The sequence below is a fragment of the Phalacrocorax aristotelis genome, chromosome 16 (genome assembly GCF_949628215.1).
Source record: "Phalacrocorax aristotelis chromosome 16, bGulAri2.1, whole genome shotgun sequence".
Taxonomy (NCBI): Eukaryota; Metazoa; Chordata; class Aves; order Suliformes; family Phalacrocoracidae; genus Phalacrocorax; species Phalacrocorax aristotelis.
Genome location: NC_134291.1, coordinates 12,411,965 through 12,438,305, shown reverse-complemented (window position 1 = coordinate 12,438,305; position 26,341 = coordinate 12,411,965). Strand labels below are relative to the sequence as shown.

Below are 26,341 nucleotides of genomic sequence, written 5' to 3'. Positions count from 1 at the left end.
CACCTTTTAGAACTGGATCCTAGAAATAACAAAATACATTCTGTAAGAAAAAGAGCCAGAGCATACACTTCAAATCCTGCTCCTTAGGTTTTTGCAACACCCACGCTAGCACCGGAGGGCATAACCACGTAAAGAACGAGCGGATGTCCCACCGGGTTTCCGTTCTTACCTGTTTGGGTCTTACTGGGATGATGCTGTCCACCCGCTCCCTGCTGCGGAGGAGGACTTGCCCCTGCTTGTCCAGTACCTTGTGCTGGGCTGGTGCCGGTCAGAGTCCCAGCAGGCAGTGGCTGACCCCGCTTTAGGAGCTGCTTCTGTTCTTGCTGGCGGAAGCGTGGAGGCACCTCACGAGGCAGGTAACGGGACGCAGCTGGCTGCTGCCCATTAGCAGACACACGCTTGCCATTGCTGCTGTTGGTAATAGTGCTGGTGGAAGTACTGGTACCGGTACCGGCAGGTTGGGGCTGGCTTAAACTGGTCTTAATAGGTTCTGGCACTAAAACAAACAAACAAACAAAAAAATTGCTTCAATATCAGAAAAGTTGGGTTTTTTTTTCTGTAACTGAGCAAATGGATAATGTTTTTCAGTCTCCCAAACACCAGTTGGCAAAACCTGGACTATGAAATATGTAAAATATATTCTAAATAGAAAAGTGTTATGACCAGAACTCAGGGCTTGTTTACTATGTAAGCAGTCTCCTGAAACATTTTATAACGCTTTTGAAATCTACATCTAAAAAACCTGATTTTGTACAGCTGTAAAATTTATGTAGCAGAACACAGCTGATAAAAGCTTCACACACCCAGCTCTGAGAGCGTACACATCTTTTTTTAGCTGTGCAACCCCCCAGCCTTATCTCACACACCTCCCGCTTCCCAGGCTGCATCAGAAGTCAGCTGCACACAACAGAGAAGCTGATTACTATAAATATCTGGTACCCACTGCCTGAGGAGAGCGGGCGAATCAGCTGAAGACGGAGCAATCTGTACACACACAACCAGGTTCACACCAATACTCAGATGGCTCCCACATACACAAATGTACATGTCTATCTACGTGTCTGGGTGCTTATACCAAGTATGATTTAGGAAAGTACAACTCTTGAAGAAAAACACTGGTCTCCTATTAACTCTACAATGGAGCCAGTGAAAAAACATCTTATATGTTTTCACTTCCAGCATTTCTAAGACATCTTGGATTTTTGCCAAAACAAGATGTTTAAGAACACAAGCTAAAACAGTAAATAAAAGCCCAATAAATAAAAGGATGGCTAGAAATAATTGCTGTTATTCTCAGATAATGTGCAGGAAAAAATATTAAATAAGCAACAGTGGCATAGAATAAATTTTTTTAAACTGGAAAAGTTATTAGGATGCAGAAAGTAGCATGCTGGGAAACTTGAATTTCAGGAAATTAATTCAACTGAGGGGGGTGGGGGTGGGGGAGTTTCCAGGTAATGAAAAGCTGTAGAAAAGTTTTCAGCTAAAGATTAATTTGTCACTCCTGCTTTAGCTAATCTGTAGACACACGTGCAAATACTTTGCACCTACAATGACGGACAAATGTGTTCTATGTATTGGGATTTCAAAAGAAAATTATGTTACAGTCAATTTATTCAGTAAATTATTTTTAAGGACTTCAAAAATCTAGGGCTTATGTTTTAAAAAATTATGATTAAAACTCTGCTCATCCCTAATTCCTTTCACTGGAAAGAGCAGATGACTTACATACCTCTTTTGCCGTAACAAGTCTATTTCGGGGGGGATATTTTTTCAATGTCTTACACAAAACCACCCAGTTTTCGTACCCCACTGAAGAGCACAAGAACCATCGCTGCACTTTGCTAAGTACCATAACAAGTGTTCCTCTGCAAAGCACTTCTCATTTCTAGACTGACCTTGAAACGTACTAGCTGAAAAAAGTAAACCACATTTTGGTTTTATACTAAGCTCCACATCTGCAGGACACAAGTGAACGGGCACGAGGACAAGCAAGCCCACAGCGTTATTTGCACACGTATCACACGCAACTGAAGGAAAACTCTCTCATCTGTAGCAAGAAGCACTCAACTTCAGCTGCAAAATGCATTCCAATGTGTAAATCACGAACATTGGTTTAATCAATGTCAGCATGACTTTTAACGATAAAAATTGTTTTGTCTTTCAAAGAAAGGTACTAATTCCCCGGTATATGCAGGGCACACGAATTACAGGTACCCAAGCAGCCAACCAGTTCACACCAGAACAGAAAGAATGCCTCAACAAATCTCTTCTCTCTGATTTGATAAACATGCTGACCAGCCTACAGGACAGGCTGAAGACATAAATTTGGAGAGAAATAAATTTATATGGTTATTTGTACATCAGTATTTGCGCACAAGGGTAACACCAGCTTTTATTGAATCTTTCAAGTCTAAAACCTTTAAACATATTAAAGTGTCTCAACTGTTCCTTTTCCATAGTTTTAGCCTCTTTACTACCAGGACAAAATACAACGTCCTATAAACACTACTGGAATTAAAACAGCATTAAGTTTTAAAAATAAGGATAAATTCTGGTTATTCTCTGATTAGGTGAAACGCATTGCCCGTTTTGGTATTTGAACCTTCTATTCCTTACTGCAGCAAATCTCCTATAGGGTTTAAACAGGATGGATGAGAAGAGAGAGGGGATGTGACAATTTAGTATTGAACAGAATGCTCATTTGAACTGCACGGGAAGCTACTGCACCCATCTGGAACACCCACTGTGTTTTTACTCCAGCAGTTTTTCAGTTTTGACTGTGAGATTGCTAATATTAACATCAAATCACAGAATCACAGGATGGTAGGGGTTGGAAGGGACCTCTGGAGCTCATCCCGTCCCACCCCCTGCTTGAGCAGGCACCCCCAGAGCAGGGGCACAGGGCCGCGTCCCGGTGGGGTGTGAATGTCTCCAGGGAAGGGACCCCACAGCCTCTCTGGGCAGCCTGTGCCCCTGCTCTGGCACCCGCACAGGGAAGGAGCGTTTTCTCATATTCAGGTGGAACTTCCCGTGCTCCAACTTGTGCCCGTTGCCCCTTGGCCTGCCGTTGGGCACCACTGAAAAGAGCCCAGCCCCATCCTCCTGACACCCGCCCTTCAGATGTTTATAGGCACTGATGAGATCCCCCCTCAGCCTTCTCTTCTCCAGGCTGAACAAGCCCAGGTCTCTCAGCCTTTCCTCACAAGGGAGATGCTCCAGCCCCTGATCACCTTGGCAGCTCTGCGCTGGCCTCTCTCCAGCAGCTCCCTGTCCTTCTTGAACTGGGTGGCCCAGAACTGGACGCAGCACCCCAGATGTGGCCTCACTGGGGCAGAGCAGAGGGGGAGGAGAACCTCCCTCGCCCTGCTGGCCACACTCCCTTCCATGCACCGCAGGACACCATTGGCCTCCTTGGCCCCAAGGGCCCGGTGCTGGCTCAGGGTCACCTCGCTGCCCCCCAGCACCCCCAGGGCCTGATCAGCAGAGCCGCTCTCCAGCAGGTCCCCCCCAGCCTGTGCTGGTGCGGGGGGCTGTTCCTCCCCAGGGGCAGGACCTGGCACTTGGTCATGTTGAATTCCCTGAGGTTCCCCTGGGCCCAGCTCTCCAGCCTGCTCAGGTCTCGCTGGGTGGCAGCACAGCTTCTGGTGCATCAGCCGCTCCTCCCAGAGCTGAGGGGACGCTCTGTCCCGTCGTCCAGGGTATTGATGAATATGTTGAACAGGACTGGACCCAGCACAGACCCCTGGGGAGCACCGCTAGTGATGGGCCTCCAACCAGACTCTGCGCCATTGATCGCGACCCCCTGAGCTCTGTTGTTTCTCCAGTTCTCAGTCATGTCCACTCATCTAACCCACACTTTCTGAGCTTACTTATGAGGGTGTTACGGGAGACAGTGTCAAAAGCCTTGCTGAAGTTTAGGCAAACAACACCCACTGCTCTCCCTTCACCTACCCAGCCAGTCATGCCATCACAGAAGGCTATCAGGTTGGTCAAGCATGATCTCCCCTTGGCGAATCCATGTTGACTGTTTCTGAAAACCTTCTTTACATACCTGGAGATGACCTCAGAATGAACTGTTCCATCACCTTTCTGGGGATGGAGGTGAGGCTGACTGAAATCACACTGCATATAGCCATGAAAGCATAAATTTTCAGGCTTCTAAGGATCTCCCATGAAACAAATTAAAAGGCCTGATCCACCACCTTATTCAGCACTGACACAAAGCTTTTGTTTTCTTGTGGTCTTCACCTAAACCTTCCTATCAAGCATTTCAGGACACGCTAGTCTCCTACATTTGTCCTCCAGGCATACATCTGCCATGCCTCACACTAACCTTGCCTGGAATAAGCAGGCCCGACCCTCCCTGGTCTGTAGCAGAACCTTCCACGCAGCTTGGCACGGCCGCGTCTCTTCAGGGGCAGCCACGAGGGAGTCAGGCGGGGGTACTGGGAGCGAGCGGCACGGTGCCGGCCAGGGACGGCAGCGCGTGGCAGGGAACGCATTCAGCTCACTTGGCAGTGCTTACCAGAGCTGCTCGGCCGCTCAGAAGAAACCCTTTGGCCTTCCTAGACACGCAGAACCAATTATTCCTCCAGCTCATCACAAGCACATCCAACAAGTGCAAATCCGCATCTCATGTCATTATAGGCACACTGTAAAACCAGTGCCCGGCCTCTCTCCAGGCTCCGACAGACCTGAAAGCTGACCGACTTCCACGACAGAAGCAGTGAGCGGGTGGCAAGGTGGTGCTGACAGGGGTTTCAAAGCAAGCAGGGACTCGGGCAAGCAAAAGCTTGCCAAGCTTGACAGCAACCATCAGCACTTTGCTTCTGCAAGACTTTTGGGTGTTTTTTGGGTTTTTTTTTTTGTTTGTTTGTTTGGTGGTTTGTTTGGGTTTTTTTTAAGCCTAAACAATTTCACCTATGCTTATTTCTGTACCGAAAAAGGAACTTTGAATATAAAAAAAATTAGAAAGTACCAGTAACGTCTGAAGACCAGAAAATAAAACCTTCATGCCTTTTCCAGATATACCACCAGCTCTGGAAAAAAAACAGTTTATCCTAACTCTGACAATTTAAAAAGTAGATGAAAAATGCCATGAAATGCAGAATAATTCATTTCAAATATCAAATTTGCATATTCAACGTGTATGTGGAAACTATTTTGTTTCCACACTACAAATAAATCTGTCATCCGCATGATACAAAATATTACTTAGTTTAAATGGGTCTAAGTCCTGTGGACTTCACCATTCCACCTGGCCCTTGAAAAAGAGTTGTCGTATAACTATGAATTGAGCTGATCCTCTCTCTGAACAGCAGCTCCTCCGGAGCCGAACGCCTCTCCAGCTCTCTCAGACAGCCTGCCACCGAGGCACGCTCAGCTCCTGCGGGCCACCACCTCCGCCTGCCCGGCAGGCACCAAACCCGCGGCACGGCACAGCAACGCAGACTTAAGCTCAGCTCAGGCTCTCGCCACCCCTTGTCCTGCCTCTGGGAAGGCTGCGCTGCCTCAGGCCTGCGCGTGCACTTATCGAGCGCCTGCTGTCCAAACCTGGAGTTGTACCAAAGCCAACTCCTGCTTAGTTTTGCTTGCTTTGACAAATTAAGAGGATAATTAAAGTGGTATCACTTTTATGTTTTTGAACAAAGCGTGTATTTCCATTTTGTTTGGGAGACGGAGAGCAGAAATGGGAAAATTAGAGATCTTGGGTATTATTATCACTACTAGTGCAGAGATGTAAGCATCTACCGACACTGCCATTTCAAGTAACTCGGTACTTTTGCAAAGGGCAAAGCCGTATGTGATTTGCCTGTGGCCACAACATTTGGAAAGAACACTCCAGACACAGTCCGATCCACCAAAAAACACTATGCCGTTTCAGCTGGGAAGTTTCTCTGGCTCGGACACAGCCTAGGCACACTCACTCCTGTGCCAGCAGCTCAGAGGGAACGCCGGGGAAGAGGAGGAACAGGGAGCGGGCAGGGGGAGGCAGCCGGGTGGGGATAAGGACTGCTCCCCCACATTGCCACCCAAATATGTTTGCACTTAGTTCATATTCCTTAAGAAAACCTCAGGGCCACATAGGTATTGGCTCCAGTTGGGCCCCACCGCGCAAGCTCAGCTCTGGCCAAACACTGAAGTGCTCCCAGGTCCTGATCAGCTGGGGAAAAACGCTGGCAGGACAACCGTGTGGCGAAGCGAGGAACTAGCGCCTGCTTTGGCTTGCTGATTTTTTTAAACTAAGAAATGATTTTTCCATGGAATTAAGTAAGTATACAAGAGAATTAAAACCATTAACTAGAGTCAATATTTATCTGGCCCTGAGACTTTCTTAAGGAATAGTAATTAACTGGAAACATATTTGGGCGAGCAAGGCAGACTGCTTTTTAAAAAGTATTATAGTCTCTGTACTTTGTGTGCGTGTATATATAAATATAAATCACATCTGATACTTCCAAATAGGCGCGTGCATGCATATATATAAAAAAATAAAAATCATTAACCTAAGTCGTAGAGTACACCACAATTTTTGCTTTAATGTAAATTAACAAAGCAGCTTCATCACAAAGGTGTGGCCAGAGAAACCCCATTTCAGTCACAGAAACAGTGTTTCCCTCTAAATATCTGAATTATAGGTGAGAAAAAAAGAACAAAGAAAATCAAACTACCAAACACACTGCACTTTAGAATAAAAATATTTCTGCAGATTAATAATAGTGTTTTTTCTCTAATCAACATAGCAATGAGGGGTGTTCCTGTATATGAAAATCTCTTTTAAGATGAGTTAAATGGAAGCTCTTGCAAGAACACTGTGTTTACAATCATGGTAGCTGGAAAATAACCATTTAATTACACCACTGACAGGAAATAAAGCATAAAGTGAACAACATCACAGGAATGGGCTTGATTCCCAAATTCCAGCTTCCTATCAGGCTAGAATTTAGCCTGCAAATTTAGACTTCAAATCCAGCAATAATATTTGGAGAATATATGTTACAAAGACAATATGACTGTATTCTTCAAGAAAACTCAACCCCTATTTATTAAAGGTATTTTCAGCGATGTCTAAAGCAGCAATTTTCATTTGATATGCACTATGAGAAACACCTACCGTTTAAAGTGTCTACATTGGATTTCCTAATTATTAATTGTCATAAGATACTCGCTCTAAGAGCGCCTCTATAAACCACTCAGGCATTCTCCTTCCTCCGACGGATGTATTTTGAGATGATGGCTACCCCTTGCAGACCACAGCGCACAAAGGCAGAATATTTTAGCAAACTGCAGGCTGAAAGCAATCCAGACAGCAACTTTCTGCATCCAGCGCGGCAGTGCCGTGGCCAGCGGGGGCTGCCTGGAACACTGATCCTCTGTGCGCTATACATTTAATCAGCCCCAAGGGCCAGCCTGCCAATCTATAGAGGGACCGTGCCAGCCCCCAAAGGAGCAGCCTGTCTACCCTTTCACCTGAAAGTAATACACTGTCACAGCTAATGTTCTGCGGGCAGCTGTTTGAAATCCAGGAATTAAAATGTAGCCTTTATGGCTGAACTTGCTTTAATGCTAAAAATATTATTTAAAATGTATGGGGGAAGGGATTTAATACAAAGTGATTTTCATAACTGGCACATGATTAAAGAGCTAAAGCAAAAACATTTAAGTAGGAAGCCTCTTGCAAAAATACAACTGAAGGCGTAAAATAAAAGCCTTGAGATTGCTTGCTTTTAAGATGTTTGTGATGGGTATCTGCTTATTCTACGTTCTGAGAGCTGTACATATACTAAACAATGAGCTTGCTTGTAATAATTATCAGTACTTAATGGTATCTAAACTTCTTAATCCAATTTTACCCAAACAAATCCAATAATTACTCCATATGCTTTTTGATGATTACGATCTCAGGAATCCCAACTGCATAAAAAAGTGTTACGAGCAATTGTAGGTGGATTTTATTAATGTAATGAATAGGATCAGTCTAACAGATTTCAATTACAACAATAGCTTTTAAGTACGTTTCTATGACATAAGGAAAGAACATGCATAAATGAAAGAAACTGGTTAAGCCCCGTAATACTGATTTATAGCAGCTTTTTCCTTTCATTCACCTCATTAACATTTCTCTATATTTCACAGAATCCCCCACTCCAGATCCATAAAACTTGCATTTCTAAAGCCTTGAAGGACCAGACATTCCAGAAGAGAAACAGTTAAACCCAGAAATGCATTCTTGGCTGCTACTGTGACAGGATTTATTTACAGCTTCTATTAAACACAGCAGCTCCATTACAAAGTGCTGGATGTGAGAAGAATTTTTGATTATACAATGCCAATGCCTCACTGCGTTAAACATATCATGCCAGAGTATTATTTTTTTCCTTCAGCAATTCGTTCAGGTCATTGTTTGATGGGTTTATGAATTCATTACAGGAAACAGATGGATCCCATAATTCAGAGCTATTCTCCCAGCCAATCATATGGGCAATTTTTTTTCTCATCTTGCTCCCCCCTCCAAATCAACCTTAATGAAGCCACTTCCTCCATGTCCAATTCCCCACACATACACACTGCAGCGACAACTGGTGCTTATTAAACCAACCTCCGAACGCTAAATGCTTTCAAAATAAAGCTGAACAGGAGCACGCACATACACAGACACCCGCTTTGAAGTCAGACAGAAAGCCGTGAACTTACCCAAGTCAGGTGAAGATTACCAAAAAACACAGCATTGTGGTGGGCAAGACCAGATGCCCTGATTAGTAAGAAATCCATTTTTCTATGCCGAAAAAAGGCTTTCTTTAGGAAAAAAAAAATTGTTCCTCCCCCAATCTACTTTCAAAGGATGAATTTTCATTTAGCAAATTACCTCCTTTGTCTACTAAGCACTGGTATTTTTTATCCACAGTGACATCTACTGGCAAAAGCGAAGGTATTTCAGTAAACTATTGCATAAAAGCCTACTTCCTAATGTTTCTATACAAGAGTGGGTAATTTTCTGCCTGGCTCTTCCCTTCCCCCAAGCACATAAACTTCTCCTGAAAAAAACTGCAGAAGTTACCGTCCAAAGCCAAGAGAAATCCCCAAATTAGTTTTCAATAGTACTCGTAACGGCTTTAAAAATGTAACAGAAGCTGCAGTTTGACATCAAAGCCCACATTCAGGGTTAACAGTAAAAACATACGCATTATTACAGCCTTAGAACTTTAACACCATTTATTTAAAGGCTTCGATTTTGTACTAATTCCTGAACATACCATTTATTTAATACTAAGAACAAATAAATTATTTTCCTGGTTTACCTTTATTTCCCCCCTGCACTCGACCTGCTAACCGACCACAGCGCATCTTTCTCCTGCTTCCTCTTCCAGACATTTCCTCTCCACTTTCTTCCCTCTACTTTTGCAATGTTTCCTGCCTCCTTCCTTAAGTCTTGCAACATCCCACTTCTAAAATCTCTCACCATAACCTACCTTTCCTGGCAGTCTCTAGGGACTCCTCTCACTTCCACCAACTCAGACCTTCTACACAGAACTTGAACTTTTTGCCAAGAAATCTGAGGTCAGACTAGGAATTGACAGGAAGCCGCAAAGTTCACGGGAAACCTCTAAATCAATTGTTAGGATTTCTTGACCATCTCCAGTAAAACTCAGTCTTGTGTAATTTAGTGGTAGGAGATACGCAAGGAAGTTCCTCAAAAAGACGTACCATGTAATGCCTCATCCCTGCTCCAGTCCTCTCTGCTTTAGGAGTGGTGGTAAATGGTGCGGTTGTATGGGCAGTCTCAGCCTTGTGCCTCCAGAAACCAGCTTTAGTTCTTAATAATTGCTATTGCTTATATACTCCCTAAATGGCAATGGATTAAAACCAGTATTATGATGCATTGCTATACACTAGTTATATATTAGAACAACCAGAGCTTACAACTCCAGAAAAGAAAAAGAAATGGAAGCTCTGAATGCACACCCACCCTGCCAGAACTGCATGAGCTTAGACCCAAACCACATTTGAAAAGTCTGTTTACAAGAACAGGAGAAAGAACAGTTTTTTAAAAAACTGATTCTGCAAAAGACGGACATTTTATTCAGGAAACACCTATAGGTGAGGGCCTTCCTGCTTGTTCTGGGGTAGTTTTAAAGTGATGTTTACCAGTATGTTCATTCGTTGATGGAGCTCTCCAACCATACATAAACGGTGCTGGTTTGGTGAGAGGGGGTATCTATGCCAGGATGAACTCAAACCCCCTGCTGCAGCTCCCAGTCTGATCTGCTCAGCTGAACACATTTCACAGGCTTCATCAAGGTATGAGCATAATTTATTCTAAAACTATATTCAGACAGATGATCATTCCATGAAGTTAGCAGATAACTACCCTCCATAAATTGGTATATATTAAATGTGGAAATTTATTTGTTATCTATTCGGTGGACTGCAGTCCAGTCAAAAATTAATTCTTAATTTTGATGCTGGGAAACCTCCTTTGAAAATATGTCATCCAGAAAGATTTTACGACCATCTGTGAGAAACCAATGTTTTATGAGGAAATCATAATAACTTATAGGGCCCGCAGTGACAAGCCAGTCACAAATCATCTTCCCAAGAGCGAGACTTCCATACTACCCCTTAGAAATTAAAGGTTTTATTTGCATCTTCATTCCTGGACCTGCTAGAACCATATAATATTAAAGGAAGCTGGAAAGCGTATTCCATTTGGTTGCACGTCACAATTTTTGAAGTACTAAACATTCATTTCTTAAACAGACATTGGTGTTAACAGTACCATGGCTTGCTCAAAGCTCCCCGCTGGCTGACTGGCCAGCTGGCAGACTAACCAGAATAGATAACCATTAAATTCACATTAAAGACCTCAGCAGATAGGTGGGAAAGGGAAGTAATGGCACGGACGGAGGCACTGTTGTGCACCCAGCTGCACGTCCCAAGGAAACTCTGCAAGCCTCCTGTCAAATTTGGTCAGGATCGGTCAGGAACTTCCCTGAATGGGGAGACCCAGACAGGAATACAACCCAATCCCATAAGACTCATTTCCTTAGGAAACTATGCCAAAAACATACCTAGAAACTGTATATTTATTTGAGCATTTTTCAACAGTTTTATATAAAGTGTCTCTAAAACTACAAGTTCGCACTATTTTTGCAGAACTTCATATTGACAAATTCTGTATCAACGAAGAAAAGAGAGTGGAAATCTTTTGGAGAAAATTCACAGGAATTAACAGGAAAAATAAATTATAGCTTTATAAATCATGGAATAATGGAGGAGTTTAAGTATTTAAATTAATACATTTTTAAACAGATACCACCTCAGTTACTGACAAAAAACCATCCAATACCTGTCCAACGTAAGGGCATCCTATCTTTCTGCATGCATTAGGAGGCCACACAGACAAATGCCCTCCAATCACTAGCACTGAAGCTTGTGACCTGCTTTCTATCAGTCCTTGTGCCTTCTCAGGCAATTCTAAATTCTGTCCACATACTTTCCTACCCACCCTCCCACTGTTTACTCTCTTACCCTTCTTCTTCTGTGACCTCTGCACCCTAGGGTCCTGACAGCAGATGCCCATTTCAAGCTTCTCATCATAAGCCCACCATTGCGCCCACTCGGCTTCATAACCCTGCCCATCTGCACAGCGCCTCTCAAGTGACCTCTGTCTCTGTAAATTGGGTCGTAAGAGCCTCTGAGGTTTCTTGTGGTACTTCCTTGGCTGTAACTTGGTGTCTTAATACACCCGCTTTATCAGAAACGTTTGAGATAGCCATGCCTTCCTTGAATCTGTCTCTTGTTAGCTGTTAATCTTTTTCTCCTCTTCTGTTTTTGTTCCCAATTCATTTAATTACAGGTGTTACCTTCTAAACTGTTGGCTTTTTGCAAAGGTCTGAAATAAGAGAAACATTCAGGACTTCATCCGCTACCTACCTCTATTTTGACTCTAGAGCCATATATCTACAAATCCATCTGACCCCTAACTCCTACCCTGACACTCATTTGTTCCTGCCTCCACTCAGACCCGCTCATTTGCTTCAGTTCAAACAAATTCCACCCGTTTTCTCACATATTCCATCAGTGTCCCGCCATCCAAAGCTCGCTCTCTACATCTTAATGTTGTAATGGTTTCTGACATGAAATTCTAACTTGATATTGTCATAAGTAAATTGGGGAAGTGTGAGCTAAATGTAAAATTGGTTGAAATATTCTCTGGGAGAATCAATGGTTTGCTGTCAAAACAGAAGTATATTTCAGAATAGATTCCACGGGGACTTGATCTGAGCCTATGCTGTTCAATATTTTCATTAACAACTGGATGATGGACTAGAGAATATCTTTATTAAATCTGCAAATGACACCAAGCTAGGGAGAAAGAAGATGGGGGTGATTGGATTGCTGTGTGATAGGATCAGAACTCAGCAATGATAAAGTGGAGAAGTGGTGTGAAAAAAGCAACTACAACTCAATAAGGGAAGTCACGTTATTAGACAGGAAGAATTAAATGCAGAACAGCAAACAACTCACCCCATAGCAGTTCTGCAGAAAAATATGCAGCTTTTTAGCAGATCACAAAACAGAGAGAAGTAAAAAGATCAGGCTATTGTAAGAAGACAAGGGTTGTAATGGAATAAATAACCAGCTATGAGGCTCAAAGTAACCTCTCTGCTCCAGTCTGGCATCATAAAACCTTCACTAAAGCACTGCCTGTACCCGCAGCTGACCGCCTCTCTTCAGGAAAGAGCTGGACCACCTGGGAAGTGCATGAAGGAAACTGAAATCTGGAAACATGAACCACCACAGCAGACAGGCGGCAAAGTAGTAGTTCGGTCTTGAAGACACTGGGAACACAAAGCAAAAACAGGAAAAGAAACCACAAAGGAAGAGGAGGAAATAGTTTGCTCCATCCATCCCACAGTGAACAAGACAAGACTTGCTGGGTTTAAATAGCAGCCAGGGAGATTAAGATTTAAATTTCTAACAATAAGGATGATTAGGGATTATTTGCAGACATGGCAGAGGTTTGGTGATCTTGTCTCAGGGCAAGAGGATGGAACAGATGACCTCTCAAGAACCCTTCTAGCATTATTTTCTACAATCCTACGTGTAAAATGGAGCTCCAAATCCATCTTATTCAGTTCTCCCACCTCTCTCTGCCATGACAAATCATTTTTCTCTCAGAGTAACAGTCACAGCACTCCCCAGCTTCTGCTGTTTTTTACATAAGCTTAAGATGTGGTCTTTCTCCATCAGCCCCACTTGCCTGGATCCTCTCCATTTTGTTCTTTATTAATGTGAACTTGAAATCGTACCAATACAGAACAACACTTCATCCCTCCGCCACAAACGGGTTTGCATTCTCTTTGTAAGCCCATCACAGCCCACCCTGCTGCAGAGCTTCTGTGCAACCAGTCCTAGCCCAGCTCCGCTGATACAACCCTATTTCATCAATTTAACTTTTCTCTTAAGAATTGGAGAAGCTGCTATTAAAAGCATAGATCCTTGCATACTCCAGAGCTCAGATACTAGATTTTGTTTCCCTTTCTTGAACAGCATCTACATTTTTTTCTCTCAGATCTGTCAATAGAAAGGGTGCCAAATACTTCTTTTGAGAGAAGGACACAAAACCTGGTTTGTGTGATTCAACATGTACTTTTGAAAGTTTTCTTCAGTCCCATTCTACATTATTCAGGTTGGTTTCACATGCAGCAGTCTTGTGAAGAATACTTATACTTTTAACAGCTTCTAGTATTTTCCTCACTGCCTTCCTCCATGTTAGCACCGATTATAATTTTGATTTTAAATTCACAATTAATTAGCTGTGCCATTTTTAATGGCACAGCTAATTAGGTTGATAGGTTGTCATCAACAACAGACTGATAATCCAAAGCAAATATGATGTTTTTCCACTGAATGTCAAGCGCTCTCCTGTTTATTGCAGGCTCCGAGTGCACACGTGTGGGTTTACCATGCTGTAACTGATGAACAGAAATTGGGCCATATGTATTGGGCCTCAAACTCAGAAGTCCAAGGTACAAATCAAGATTCTGGGTAATGGAACAGTTAAATTATCATAGCTACACTCCTTCAGGACATGAACTGATAACAGATGGTAACTTTCAAGACTTAACAATTCGCCTGTTTTCTTGCATGCACTAGTTCTCCAATTTACATGGGATGTGAAGCTGCATTCATTAATTCGCGTAACTCAAATACCAGTACTAATCACGTACATCCCCTTACACCGAGACTCGTCCAAATATGCACCCATCGCAAAGCAATGGCAAATGAATAAACAAATGCATCTTGCTTTAGAAGCCAGTCTCTAGGCTACATTTGTCCCAAAGCCTCTGACGTATTTCTGGCACATGTCATGTAATGTGCCATCATACATTTAACTTTGAATTCAGACTTCTGTAAACTCAGTTCCCACCTCCAGAGCAGGACAATGCACTGACATTAGAAAGCCAACTTGCCTATTTAGAAAGGAAAATAATGAAGCTATTAGAAGTTTTTAATCACTTGTGCTAATAACATCAAGAACCAGCAGCATTAAGAACTGTCTGAAAAGGACAGAAGGGAGATTGGTCATTGCTGAGAGGGATTAGCTGGTGCAAGAAACTACTACCGTACAACGACGCGAGAGGGCACCTCTGCACGAAGAGAGGGATTGCTCAGATAGTGCTTAGAAATGTGCAGAATTTTTTCAGGTTTCTGATACAAGACTTTCCTACAAAGCGAGTTCAGCCCTCTTCACAGCTAGAGAATTCACATCTTGTATTTTCTCCCAGAGTATTTAAGAACATCTAAACTCCACCAACTAATATTAAAAAGACCCACTGGGCGAATATGCACCAAGTTCTAGCCTACCAACAGGACACGAGAGCTTCCAAATACACAGTCTCGACAGTTTGGTAGCACAGTAAAGGATTATACCATTTTACATATCAGGAACGAGTCACAGGCATGACTTGTTATAAGGCTCCCTCCTTCACCTCTGCTCTCACCCCCCAAACCCCTCTAGGTGTTGCTCCAGGTAATGCAATCCCACCAGTAACTACAGTAAAAGAGTCAGAAGACAGGAAACACCTTAGAGTTAAATTACACAATGCTGGCACTATCACCACTGCAGTGAAAAATCCAAGCGGGAAAATCCAAGCATATAACAACAGATTAAATAACTTCAGAGTCATGTAAGAAGTCTGGGCAGAACCAGGAATTGAATCCTTTAATTTTAAGCTGACTATGTGCATTTGACCTCAATCTCATTAGTCAGTGTTTTACACAGCGTTTTTATATTTAAAGAATTTTTTTTTAAAAAAATCAAAATTACGAATGGTGCTACCTTGAACAGTAATGCAGGTTACAGTTCACGAGAACAGGTTACAGTTCACGAGAACAAGCCTTGAGACTTGTTTAAAACAATACAGAATGCAGGGCAAGCCGATGGATCACCATCTCATAGACACATGTAGGGTTTTTATTTAAGTAAGCAGAGGCAAAAATCCCATTATAAACAAACCTGTGCCTTAGGAAGTGATTAATGACTATACTGTGTCAAACAACTGCTGTTAGAATCAGCCCTTTTGCAGCAGAATCTGCGGAGTCCAGAGGACCAGCTCACCCCATATGGCTGCTGAGGTTTGAAGAGATGCTAAAGGCAGCTCTCCAGTTGGGGCTTGAAGAGAAGACAGTGAATCACATCATAAATGCTTCCAGTTCCAAATACTGAAGTGGTTGAGTACTGTCAAAAGATACTTCATGCATCCATCATTCCTATCTTGGATGGCTTCTGCAGAAATCTATTCAGCTGCGGTACACAGCGCACAGGTTATATATCACCTAGAACTTACGTGCTGCACCCGTGGTCTGTGGATGCAAGGTGGGTGTTCGGGGAGTTTCAGGGTGTCCCAGAGTACAGTCAGCACTAGCATCCCACCCAGGACAACTGGAAATACCAAGCATTCATGCTATGTCAGGTACAACCTCTTTTTCCACCTTGAAAGTCAAGCTGGAAAGAAGGTAAGGACTCTGGTGATTTTTCTGGCATGTCTGGAAATTGCCAGTGCGCGGTTATGGATCAATATTGTACCACGTGGAGAGTGAGTTAAAGTCCCAAGACACATCAGACCTACTGGGGGTGCAGGCAGCCTGCACGTGTGCCTCAGAGCGATACCCTCGGGGTGCCTCGTGCCTATAAAGCATGCATACCCGGCAGTTAGCATCAGATCCACACGGGGTCTAACATAGCCTGGACACAACAGATTCATGGTACATTATGCCCACATTATTGTTCTGGAAACCAGAAACACAGCTTCTCCAATTACTTTATTTTTGTTTTTGGGGGGGTGGATGCAGGGGGAGCAGGTTGCATTGTTATTTACTCCTTTTAGACACTGCTATGAAAGCACGGTGTTGACTGCTTGCAGATTACGAGTCTGCTGGTGAAATACCACGTATAATTTTTACTGACATTGGCTGTGCTGCTGGTATCATGGGACTACGCATACATGTCAAATTGACTAGAGTCCTGTGTAAACACAAAGACTTGGCTCTGCTGTCATGTACATTTATGGTACCAAATGAATATTTTATGTGCAATGCTAAAATAGTAACAGTTTTGTGAGCAATCAGTAAAAGGCCTCTAATTTTGGCATAACCCTTCCAGTTCACATTCTATCTCAAAAGAAGGCTTGAGAGTATGTTTATACTACAGTCCTAAAGATAGCGTAGCGATAGCTGAGCTATCATTTTAAATCAGTCAGCATGAATAACTGAAGTAGTGCCAAGAGAGCTCAGCACGGCCCAGCCTTGCCTCCCCTCCTCCCCAGCAGTGTGGGTGTACTCGAGGCCTCAGGTAGCAGCACCCAGAGAAACCGTGTATGTAGCCAACTCAGCGAAAGCTAAACCTGTAATATTTTGGCCTTAGATTTCAAAATCTAAATCCTTATTAGGCTAACTGAGGGCATGTTCATTTATATTTAACAAATTATTCTGAGAATCAGTGCTTTGAGCAAGTAGGGTCTTCAAAACATACAAAAACCATAGGGACATAGTTACCGCTTTAAGAGAGTGTACCTGCAAAAGTTCACAGACTTCATATCTAGAAAAACATTTGGGGTCCTACTCCTGTTTTGGATATGGTTCCTAGTGTTGGAAAGACAAGCAGTCCTATGGAAATGCCACTGATTTGCCTTCAGAAATGACCAGTGGACTAAAATTTGAAGCCCCAAAAAAGAATGATCCCCTAGTCAGACAAACCCAATTAAAGTCATGCTCTAGTGAAAAAAAATGCAAGCAGACTATTGCTTAAGTCTGCATACTGATCTAGAAAGAAAACAAATATATTGAACCTAAAATTTTTATTTCATTTCTTTTGATACTTCTTAAATCTAAACATGACATTTAATATGCAGATAGTGTTTTTCTGAATGAGTTTCCCCAAACCAGCCTTTTCACTGGAAGTTTTTTTGTTTTTAACTAAGAGTTTGTCAACCTGATAGAGAAGCCTGGAGAATCTGAAGCAAACCCTTCATTTCAGATTCAACACACAATCTGAAGCAAACTCTTCTTTAATTCAGTTTAAGGTGAACAGACTTCCATGCCTCCAGTGCCATCACGCATTAATACCACGTGTGAAAAACCGGATTTAAATTATTCAGAATCTTGAAGAAAGCGGTTCCAGCAGCTTTCAGACCTCCTCCTTTTCAGATTCTTCAGGAAAATTTCCTAAATAAAAGCAAACTAAAATCTGACAGGGATTCTGTAATCATTTCACCACAGCTAAGATGAGGCTAAAAATGTAAGACAAGACCCAACACCTCTGTTCAGTTTGTTGAACAGTCTGACAGAACCCCCTCAGTGCTAAGAGTACAGCTGCAGCAGGTCTGTTAATGACCCCGCATTCCTTCAGAAGCTTTTCACTACTCCTTTTGGCACCGCTGATGACTGAAGCAACCAAGTTCACAGAAAAGACCAGGACCAGAAAAACGCGTGGAGCAGAGAGGCTCCATCTGTCAGTGTTTATAGCCTAGCAGCAGCGGTGTCACCATGCAAAGCAGGGCTGGTGTATTTGTTGTTTTGGATGACAGCTCTGGTTGATCAGGCTGTCACCATAGCAACTTTCACTAGGAACTCACAATGCACTCAAACGAACTCCGAGCTAAATTAACTTATTGCATGTCACCAGTGAGAAATGACTGTTCAGAGGTAATTTTCTGTACTAATATGTAATAGAGTTAACTCTCTAAATTGAATTAAATTAATTAAATGCCACTCCCAGTAAATCAGATTCTATTACATGAATGTTAAAAGAAATTAAAGATGTTTTAATAAAGATTACTAATAATAACTTAATATTATTACTTCATTTTAATTCAAAAATTCTGCTCAGTTTATTTTAGACACGTCTTCCCCTTACTAGGAAGGAATACCTAATTATTCCACATACATTACACACGTGTATTTCATATAGATGTGCTTAGATTTATCCAAAAGCACTAACACCCACATTTTAAGGACACTTCACCTGTGAAATACGGCTCGGTTTAACATGTGACACCCTAAGACTTTTTCTTCCACACACACCCTTCAGCTTTTGGTAAATTCCCACACCTTCCATGATTTTGTCCAGTTTCCAAAGAGTTCTATTTCTGCTGGGGGGGACACACACGACACCAAAAAGAAAACGTTTTGCAATAAGTCCAAGTGCAAAGAAAGAGGAAAATACCATGCCTGTCTAAGGCAGGCTACAAAAATAACAGCTCTTTATGGCTTTACAGATTTCCCTAACAATACATTATTAACCTCATTTTTTAAGGTAGTTTCCAGCACATTAGAGTAGGATAGTCAGGTGGGAGGCAAATCTAAGACATCCCCAGTTCCCGGTGCAAATAAAGGGCAAGTTATAATTGCCAACTGCTGGGATTAATGCTGTCCCCATGACCCTGACTTTATCTTTAGCTCATATTAAAGACTCGCCAAAATACTTCAGGCAAAAACAGGTCCTATCTAACATCAATCATCTTTCAGAGTTACAAACCACATCATTACTTTTCATAAAGAAACTCCGTTCACGTGTGAGGTGGCAGCTATCAACAGCAGGGGGAGCACACGGTACTTTCCTCTCTGCCACTGGCCGTGCTGACGACAATGACATCAGCCCAGGCACAAGGTTCAGTCCAAGTTCTGGTAAACACCCATAGGAAAGTCAATACTTTTAATAAAAGACTATGGTAAATAAGTAATTTAAGACGTTTTCTGAATCTCAGTTGAAAAACAGACATAAAAGCAAATGTGAAAAGCAATGGTGGATTAATGCAGCGACAATCCAACAGAGCCGAACGAGGTAAACTTTACAACATCAGGTCTTTGTTCCAGGGGTCACTATAACGGGATTATGGATTTAAGTGTTCATTGTTACTACGTATCTATGTCATTATAATGAAATTTTAATTTAGAATTCGATTTATTTTTTTTTTAAGTCTTAGTACCATAATAAGGCAGCAAATCACAAGTGTTCATATTCAAAAATGTATTTTAGTACTCAAGGACCAAGCTGGAGAAACACCATACATGCCCAACGAATTGACTTAGTTATCCTAACACTGCAAAAAAAAAATGCTTCTGAATGGACAGGATGCTAGAAACCATCAAGAGACAGTGAGAATACCTTATCTAATATATAAGTAATTTAGTATTTTGGAATCTTTAAAACATCTTCAACTTTCAACTTGACAAAGGTATCGCTACTATACCTTCAAAACTCTTGTTCTGTGTCAGTGAACAAAACCAACTTTACTTTCTACTTACCTTCCCTTCATTGCTCTTCTTTTTAGAACACAAGCAAGCGACACACCTTCAGGTGAAATTCTGGCACAATTTCCCATTTCTGTTTGATGCTCTGTCCCCACCACAGCCAACCATGACAGAAGCTCTTCCTCAAGCTGCCGTGACTTTCATGGCAGAATCCTCTTTCTTGAAGTGGAGGTGACTTAGCCTTCCCTTGAGATCTATGCAGTTATCACAACAGTCCTTCCAATTACTCAAACAGAAAAAGCATAATGATCACAAACTCTGCAATGGAGTTGCAGGAAGGATCTTATCCCAGACGCCAAGAAAAGCCACTTGAAGTTGTAATATTAAAAGCCAAAAAGCAATCTTTTTGAAATCTCTATTATAAGCCAGAAAGTGATCCCAAATGACCAGAGTGAGAAATTACGTTGTCTGATGCAAGCCTCATTCACCTACAGTAAGAGAACAGAAATCTGACCTGGCTGAAAAGATCAGCTGTCTTTTGGAAAACTGGAAGCTACAGCAGCGAGCAGTGGGCAGGCACTAAAGGGGCGCCTTGATAAATCTAGCGGGGTTTGTATCTTTACTGTACAATATAGGGGAAATTTCACAAAGGGAAGTATTGGACAGAGCTGCAGACAGGCTCTGTACACTAAATAGTACATCATGACGTGGCAAAATTAGATTCTGAGGTGTACAGTGAAGGAAAAGTGGGGCAGAGATGTGGGTTCTGAACTTTGCTAGTTGGCACGGGACAAAAAAAAGCTAAAGAACACAGACCCACACTTTGGCTAACCCTTTCTGGGAAGGAGGGGCTAAACAACCGAGGCCGCTGAAGAAGACCTCCCATTTGATTTCCTGCAGTGACTGTTGGACAAGATTAGAAAGAACTATATGAAGAAAAAAAATTAAACCATTACTCTTGGAAGATGGCAGATAGCAAGATATGAATTGTGATGGAGGTTATGTCGGACACATAGCATTGAATACATTACTTTCTTCCTATTTCACTCTGAAGACTTTCTCTTGCTAAGGAGTTACCGCTGAAATGCCAGACAGAAAGGAATGGAAGGGTCTCCCTCATACACATCAGAAAAGAACTGAAAACGCATCAGGACAGCCTACCACCTCCAGCAGAGCCAGGAAGTTCTCTCATCTTTTGTCAATCAGGCCTAAGCAACTATAGTGGAAATTGCTGAGGAATTAAAGTAAATAATACATTTAGATGTGTACTTCAGAGGACTACCTGCAGAGACAAAATGGTTAGTGATCAAAAAGAAAGGGGGAAAGGAGAGTTGGAAGAAGGAACTCCACATTATCAATTCAAGATCCTTAGAGAATTAGATTAGAGGGCATCTGAAATCTAGGAGCTTCTTAAAGCAAGCTGAGTTCAGGGACAGAGAACAATTGAGAACACCACTGCTTTGAAACAGCTTAGATTACAGAGCTGTACAATGGAGTAAGGCTGAAAGGCATAAAAAAAAAGCCTTAGATTTGACTTGTAAACAGCAGTGGTAAGGTTATAGTTACACAGGTTAACTCAAAGGTTATGTAATAATCCTCCAATTACAGATACTGCATTTAAAAGAATAATTCTGGACTAACTGAAGAACTTCCAAAGAAGAGAAACATAAATGATTATGGTTTGAAAAATACCTTGAAGACACTAGCACAAGGAAAAACTGAATGGGCTGTTAAGTCAAAAAGAAGATACACAAAAAGGCCCCTGCAGAGGAGGGGAAAGATCTGCTCTCCACATACTGCACAGATCAGCCAAGAAAGGGCTTAAGTTACAGGAAAGACTGTTCAGGCTGAATGCAAACACAACTTTTCAACAACAAACAAAGTACCTCTTAAGAACATCTGTTGGGCCTGTCTGACAGTGGGGGATGGATAAGACAATCCCTTTCTTGCTCATCTGAAAGGCTAGATCTAGTCCTACGATTCTAAGACTTTAGTGTAGCATTTGAATTTTTAATGTAGTTGAGGACTCGAGTTGCTACGCTCCAGAACTGACAACTGCTTCAAAACAAAAGTTCATGAGAGTCCATCTGGCCTTGGAAAGGTAAAAGCTCCGGCTCCATAAAGACTGCTGAAAAAAGAGACAGCAGAAGCAGCCAAATCAGAATTTATGTCAGAAATGTTAAGGGCATCCTGAAAACAGGAGGACAGATCTTCAGGACACTCTGTGCTAAGACAGAGGAGAATTACTGCTGTTAACATGGGAGGAGGCAATCAAGAGCTTGAATCATGCCTCAAGCTCAGCTGTTCCCCATGGGCAAACAGCAGTAAGAGCTGCTGACATGCTCTCAGGACAGCTGAGGAGTGTCCAAAGCATTTAGTGGTGCCCTCAAACACAGGTCCCACAAGACTGCTTAGTGGAAGCCACTGCTGCCGTGCCACAAAGCTAGGGCAGGATGCTTAAAGAGAGAATCACCTCCTCTCATGGTGATCTTGGACCTACAATCAACCTCATGAGTAACCACCTCCTAGGATGCTAATGCACACTACACTGCCTAAACCAGTTCAGGAATTACCTGAACGATGAGATGCACAATGCAAACCTGACCAGAATGCTTCAGAGCATTTACCAGAGTGTAAGCTGGTTAAACAGACATTTTAAGGCATCCTGTAGGATTTGTAAAGTATGCGCTACCACTTTTAACAGCTCAGGAAAAGCATTAAAATAATCTAGCAAAACACAGGGAAGTCAGGAGGCAGCCTAGGTTCTCAGAGTAGAGGAATGTCAACACCAGATAGTCAACAGGAGAATACAAGGTCCCTCAGGCCAAAGGCTTCACACATGGTGTAAAAGAATCAAAACACATTTTCATTTCCTTCATTTTCCCAAGATAACCCTCCTCAGCATTTGTAAAGTATCTACGCCACGAGCAGGTACTAGTGTTACAGTTCAAAGCTGGTTTCATCCTTCCCAAGGAAGGGACCAAGAAACACTAGTAAACTGGCATGTATCTCAAAACAAGCACTACTGAACTGAGCTAATACGTTTCCTGATGAACCTCTCCAAGCTTAGTTTGCAGATCTTACAGATAAATCTGTGAGATTTATATGCGGTACAAGCCTCCTCTAGGTAGTACAATGATAACCTCATCATGGAAAGTAGTCAGCACATTGCAGGTAAGTCACAGCTGATAGGTTTCCATGGAGAAGGCATCACAGCAGCCAACAGTTTCCCGTGAAAGAATGATCACAGTGAGACAGTACTCAAGGCCGACGAGAAACTGCTTTCATGTACATGTTTCTTTAAAAGAAGGGTAAAAGTGAATGACAGTTCAGGAAGTAAAGGAGGACCACACTGATAAAATATGTGAGCTGTGCCATAAAGCCTCTTGCAAGAAAACAAATCTCAGCCCCTGCTGGGTGGGTAAGAAAGCTAAGACATGCAGGGTGGGTGTTTCCTGCCTGTTATTATCAGCAGATACAGAACATAGTCCTGTCATGTTAAAAATGGAAAAGTGCATCTGGTTTTTAGTACAGGGGCATATATGCTCTGACGGACAAGAATCAGACGACATTCTATTTATAACTAGAAAGTAGTTCTTTGATAAGCAGACTGATAGAAGAACAGGAAATATGCTACCGTCTGTACTGTTGTGATGCCAGAAAGTGTAGCAGTTTGACCGTTTCACAGTCTACACGCTTAAATATACTGCATTAGGCAATGCCCGTTACTGAAAAAGCAGTCTATCGCTGAGTATGAAAGCACTCACTGTGGGCAGATAAATAACCATAAAACAGCATGCAGTTGATCATAACCACCACTACTATCATTGTGTAGCTGTGTTAAAAATTATATTCTAGAATATATAGTTGCCACCAAAGGTATTGGCAGTTGTTTTTCAGAAAGCAAGCCATGGATTGATCTGAGAGGCATTACCACCAAGGGGCACCCTGACAATTAGGTCTAGATGAGAGAAGCCAAACTGGTGCTAATTTGTTCTTATTCTCTCTTCACAGAGTACTCTTGTAGAGATAATGTCCCACACTTTAAATTTATTCAACAATAGACAATGTAAAGAGAAATCTGATGAAAGCATGTAGTCCTACTGGCTTGAAGCAGGGTATCAATCCTTACAACATTTGAGAGTATTTTTCAAATGCTCAAATCAACAGTCTAGTGTTTGAAAGCTCCCGTTTTCACCCAGTTTACAAGCTAAATATATACAGGTCAGGATGATGCCATCCTCAATCTGATAAGCCCAGATCATTTCCTCACTGAGGAAACTAAGAACAGGCAAACCACATGGAAGACTAGAACATCATTCTGCCTGTATTTATATTACAAGCACATGCCTAAATCTGCATGATGGCAAGCTACAACAGAATAAAAACTCTCTCTGAGAAGTACTAAAACTATCAAAGTTCTCTGACTTGAGCTCTTACCTGCTTTTCTATTCTCAGCCAAGAAACGTGCAAGGCTTACAAGGCAACCACTGAATGGGACTGGAGGTGCGTACCTGAGTGGTTAGAAGCAGCAGCAGCTCCAGGCAAAGGTGTCGAAGGACTCTGCATCTCTTCAGGGGCAGCTGTCCTGTAAATCCAGCTCATGACAGGAGCACATTAGGAAGGAATGTATCTCATGGTTTCCATTTTATTTTCGAATAACCCTGGAGTTTTGCATGTGCTTGTTTTTCTTTAAGAGATAAATATTTTTGCCGAAAAACTGTATAAATTGCTTTGGTGCCTCTTTGTCTGAAAAGAGCATTTATTTGTGAAGCTGTAGGATCTTCAGCTTTCAAGAGCTACAGAAGACTTAAACCCTCAGAACTGACAATCCATGGTTGCAGGGCTAAGGGTGTTGAGCCCTGACAAACCCTCTCTCCTGCAAAAAGACACCAATTCTCAAGTTCACGACTAATCTCTAGCTGAACACCTTTGAGTAGCAAACCAGCAAGACAAACACAGGAAGTGCTCACAAAGCCAAATATAGCTTGTAATTTAGTAACGATTATTCGTACACTTACTTGTTACCTTAAATTTTTCTCCTTTACTTCAGAATGGCAATGCTGATTTGAAGTAAGATACTCATAGTGTTGCTTACACTTGTGAGAGCAAAAAACCATATTAAATAGCGCGGAACTACTGCCACCAGAAACTCAAGATGGCTTGTCACAGCCATCCCACCTGAAACAGTAAGCAGGAAACCAAAGGGGGGTTCTGCACTAGTTAACTCCAAGCCTCCCAGCTCATTCTTGCTTTGCCTCCCTGAATATGCAAATCTCTCCTCCTGTCTGCTCTAATCTTTTTGTACTTTCTACTCCCTTTCACCCAGTATTACGAAGGGACTCTACAAATTATCTTCATATTCTATTCTTTGCAGGTTGTAAAACTAATTACTTCTCTATCAGAGAAGCAGTATCTCAGTCCATTGTAAGAAGAAAAAATTCGTGTTTGTTTAAAGATACTTATAATAGCAAAACACCACCATGATAACGTTTATCAAAAAGAAAATATTTTGTGCCATAAAGCTTTAACGTATGGCAGTAGGTTATCATTAGGTTATCAAATGACTGCTTATTAAGATCTAATTGAAGAACTTATTACAGTGCTCCCCCCTCCTTCTGCAATGATGATTTATGGCACATTTTGTCACTACAATGTTCAGCAGTTCAGTACAAACACAGCACTTAACTAACAAGATGGCAGAGGCAGATATTCAAACGTAAGCTATAAATACTGAAATGAGTCAGAGGTTGTCTGTTGTAAATCATACCTGATTTGGAGGCTGAGACATTTCCTAATCTTATGTAAAAAAACTCTGCTGGTTCCTACAATAACATGACACAAACTAGTAAAGTTGAAAATTTTAAAAAAAGGAAACACTGGTTGTGTTACACACCATCATAATTCTACTTAAAATACTGGTGAGATTCTCTAAAAAGTTTAGTCTTCCTTACTTCCCATAGAACTACCATTAAGATCAGGAAGATCTACCACAGCCAGAAAGAGCACATTATCAATGAGCTCTAAACTGCACTTCTGTACGAGCAGAACAGTGTAGGTTACAGGATGGCAATCCACATCCAAAGAGCACAAGCAGACAACACTGAACAGCCCATTTGGGCACAGTAACCAAAGAATCCATTTAAAACTATGCAACAATCTGATTTGGAAATGAAAACACCTGGCTTTGAAGAAAGGTATGCCACTACTTCTGTTCATGTGAATGGAAATGCCAGAGCAGGGAATGGGATCTCAGCTCTTTTGTTCCACTCTTTTTTCCTTTTAACTCCCATTTACAATACAGCTGACCATGTTCCTCCAGATAAATATACAGTACTGCTTGTAGTATAAAAAATACCATGCAAATTTTAAAACAATCTGATGAAGGTATGCCAACATTTGCAACACCACAAATGGTTTATCAAGCAACCACATACTGTTAAATGCTTTCTGTTCTTTCAAGTCCCCCAGAATAAAACATATTACAGCATCTACCTTGGTAGAATAACCTCTCCGTCTGCAGACAACGTCCCTGACTCTGCAAGCTGCATATTAAAATCACCATACAGTGAGGAGTCCC

At 42.0% G+C, this 26,341-nt stretch overlaps 1 protein-coding gene across 8 annotated transcripts in view; it reads right to left on the bottom strand.

The window, feature by feature from the left end:
• TNRC6C (trinucleotide repeat containing adaptor 6C) overlaps positions 1-26,341 on the bottom strand; it is a 110,671-nt gene that overhangs the window by 57,292 nt on the left and 27,038 nt on the right. For all 8 annotated transcript variants that reach the window (XM_075111278.1, XM_075111282.1, XM_075111283.1 and 5 more), the window contains exon 4: positions 170-496. In XM_075111278.1, coding sequence (XP_074967379.1) covers positions 170-496 — 327 coding nt within the window. The remainder of the gene's footprint in view (positions 1-169; positions 497-26,341) is intronic.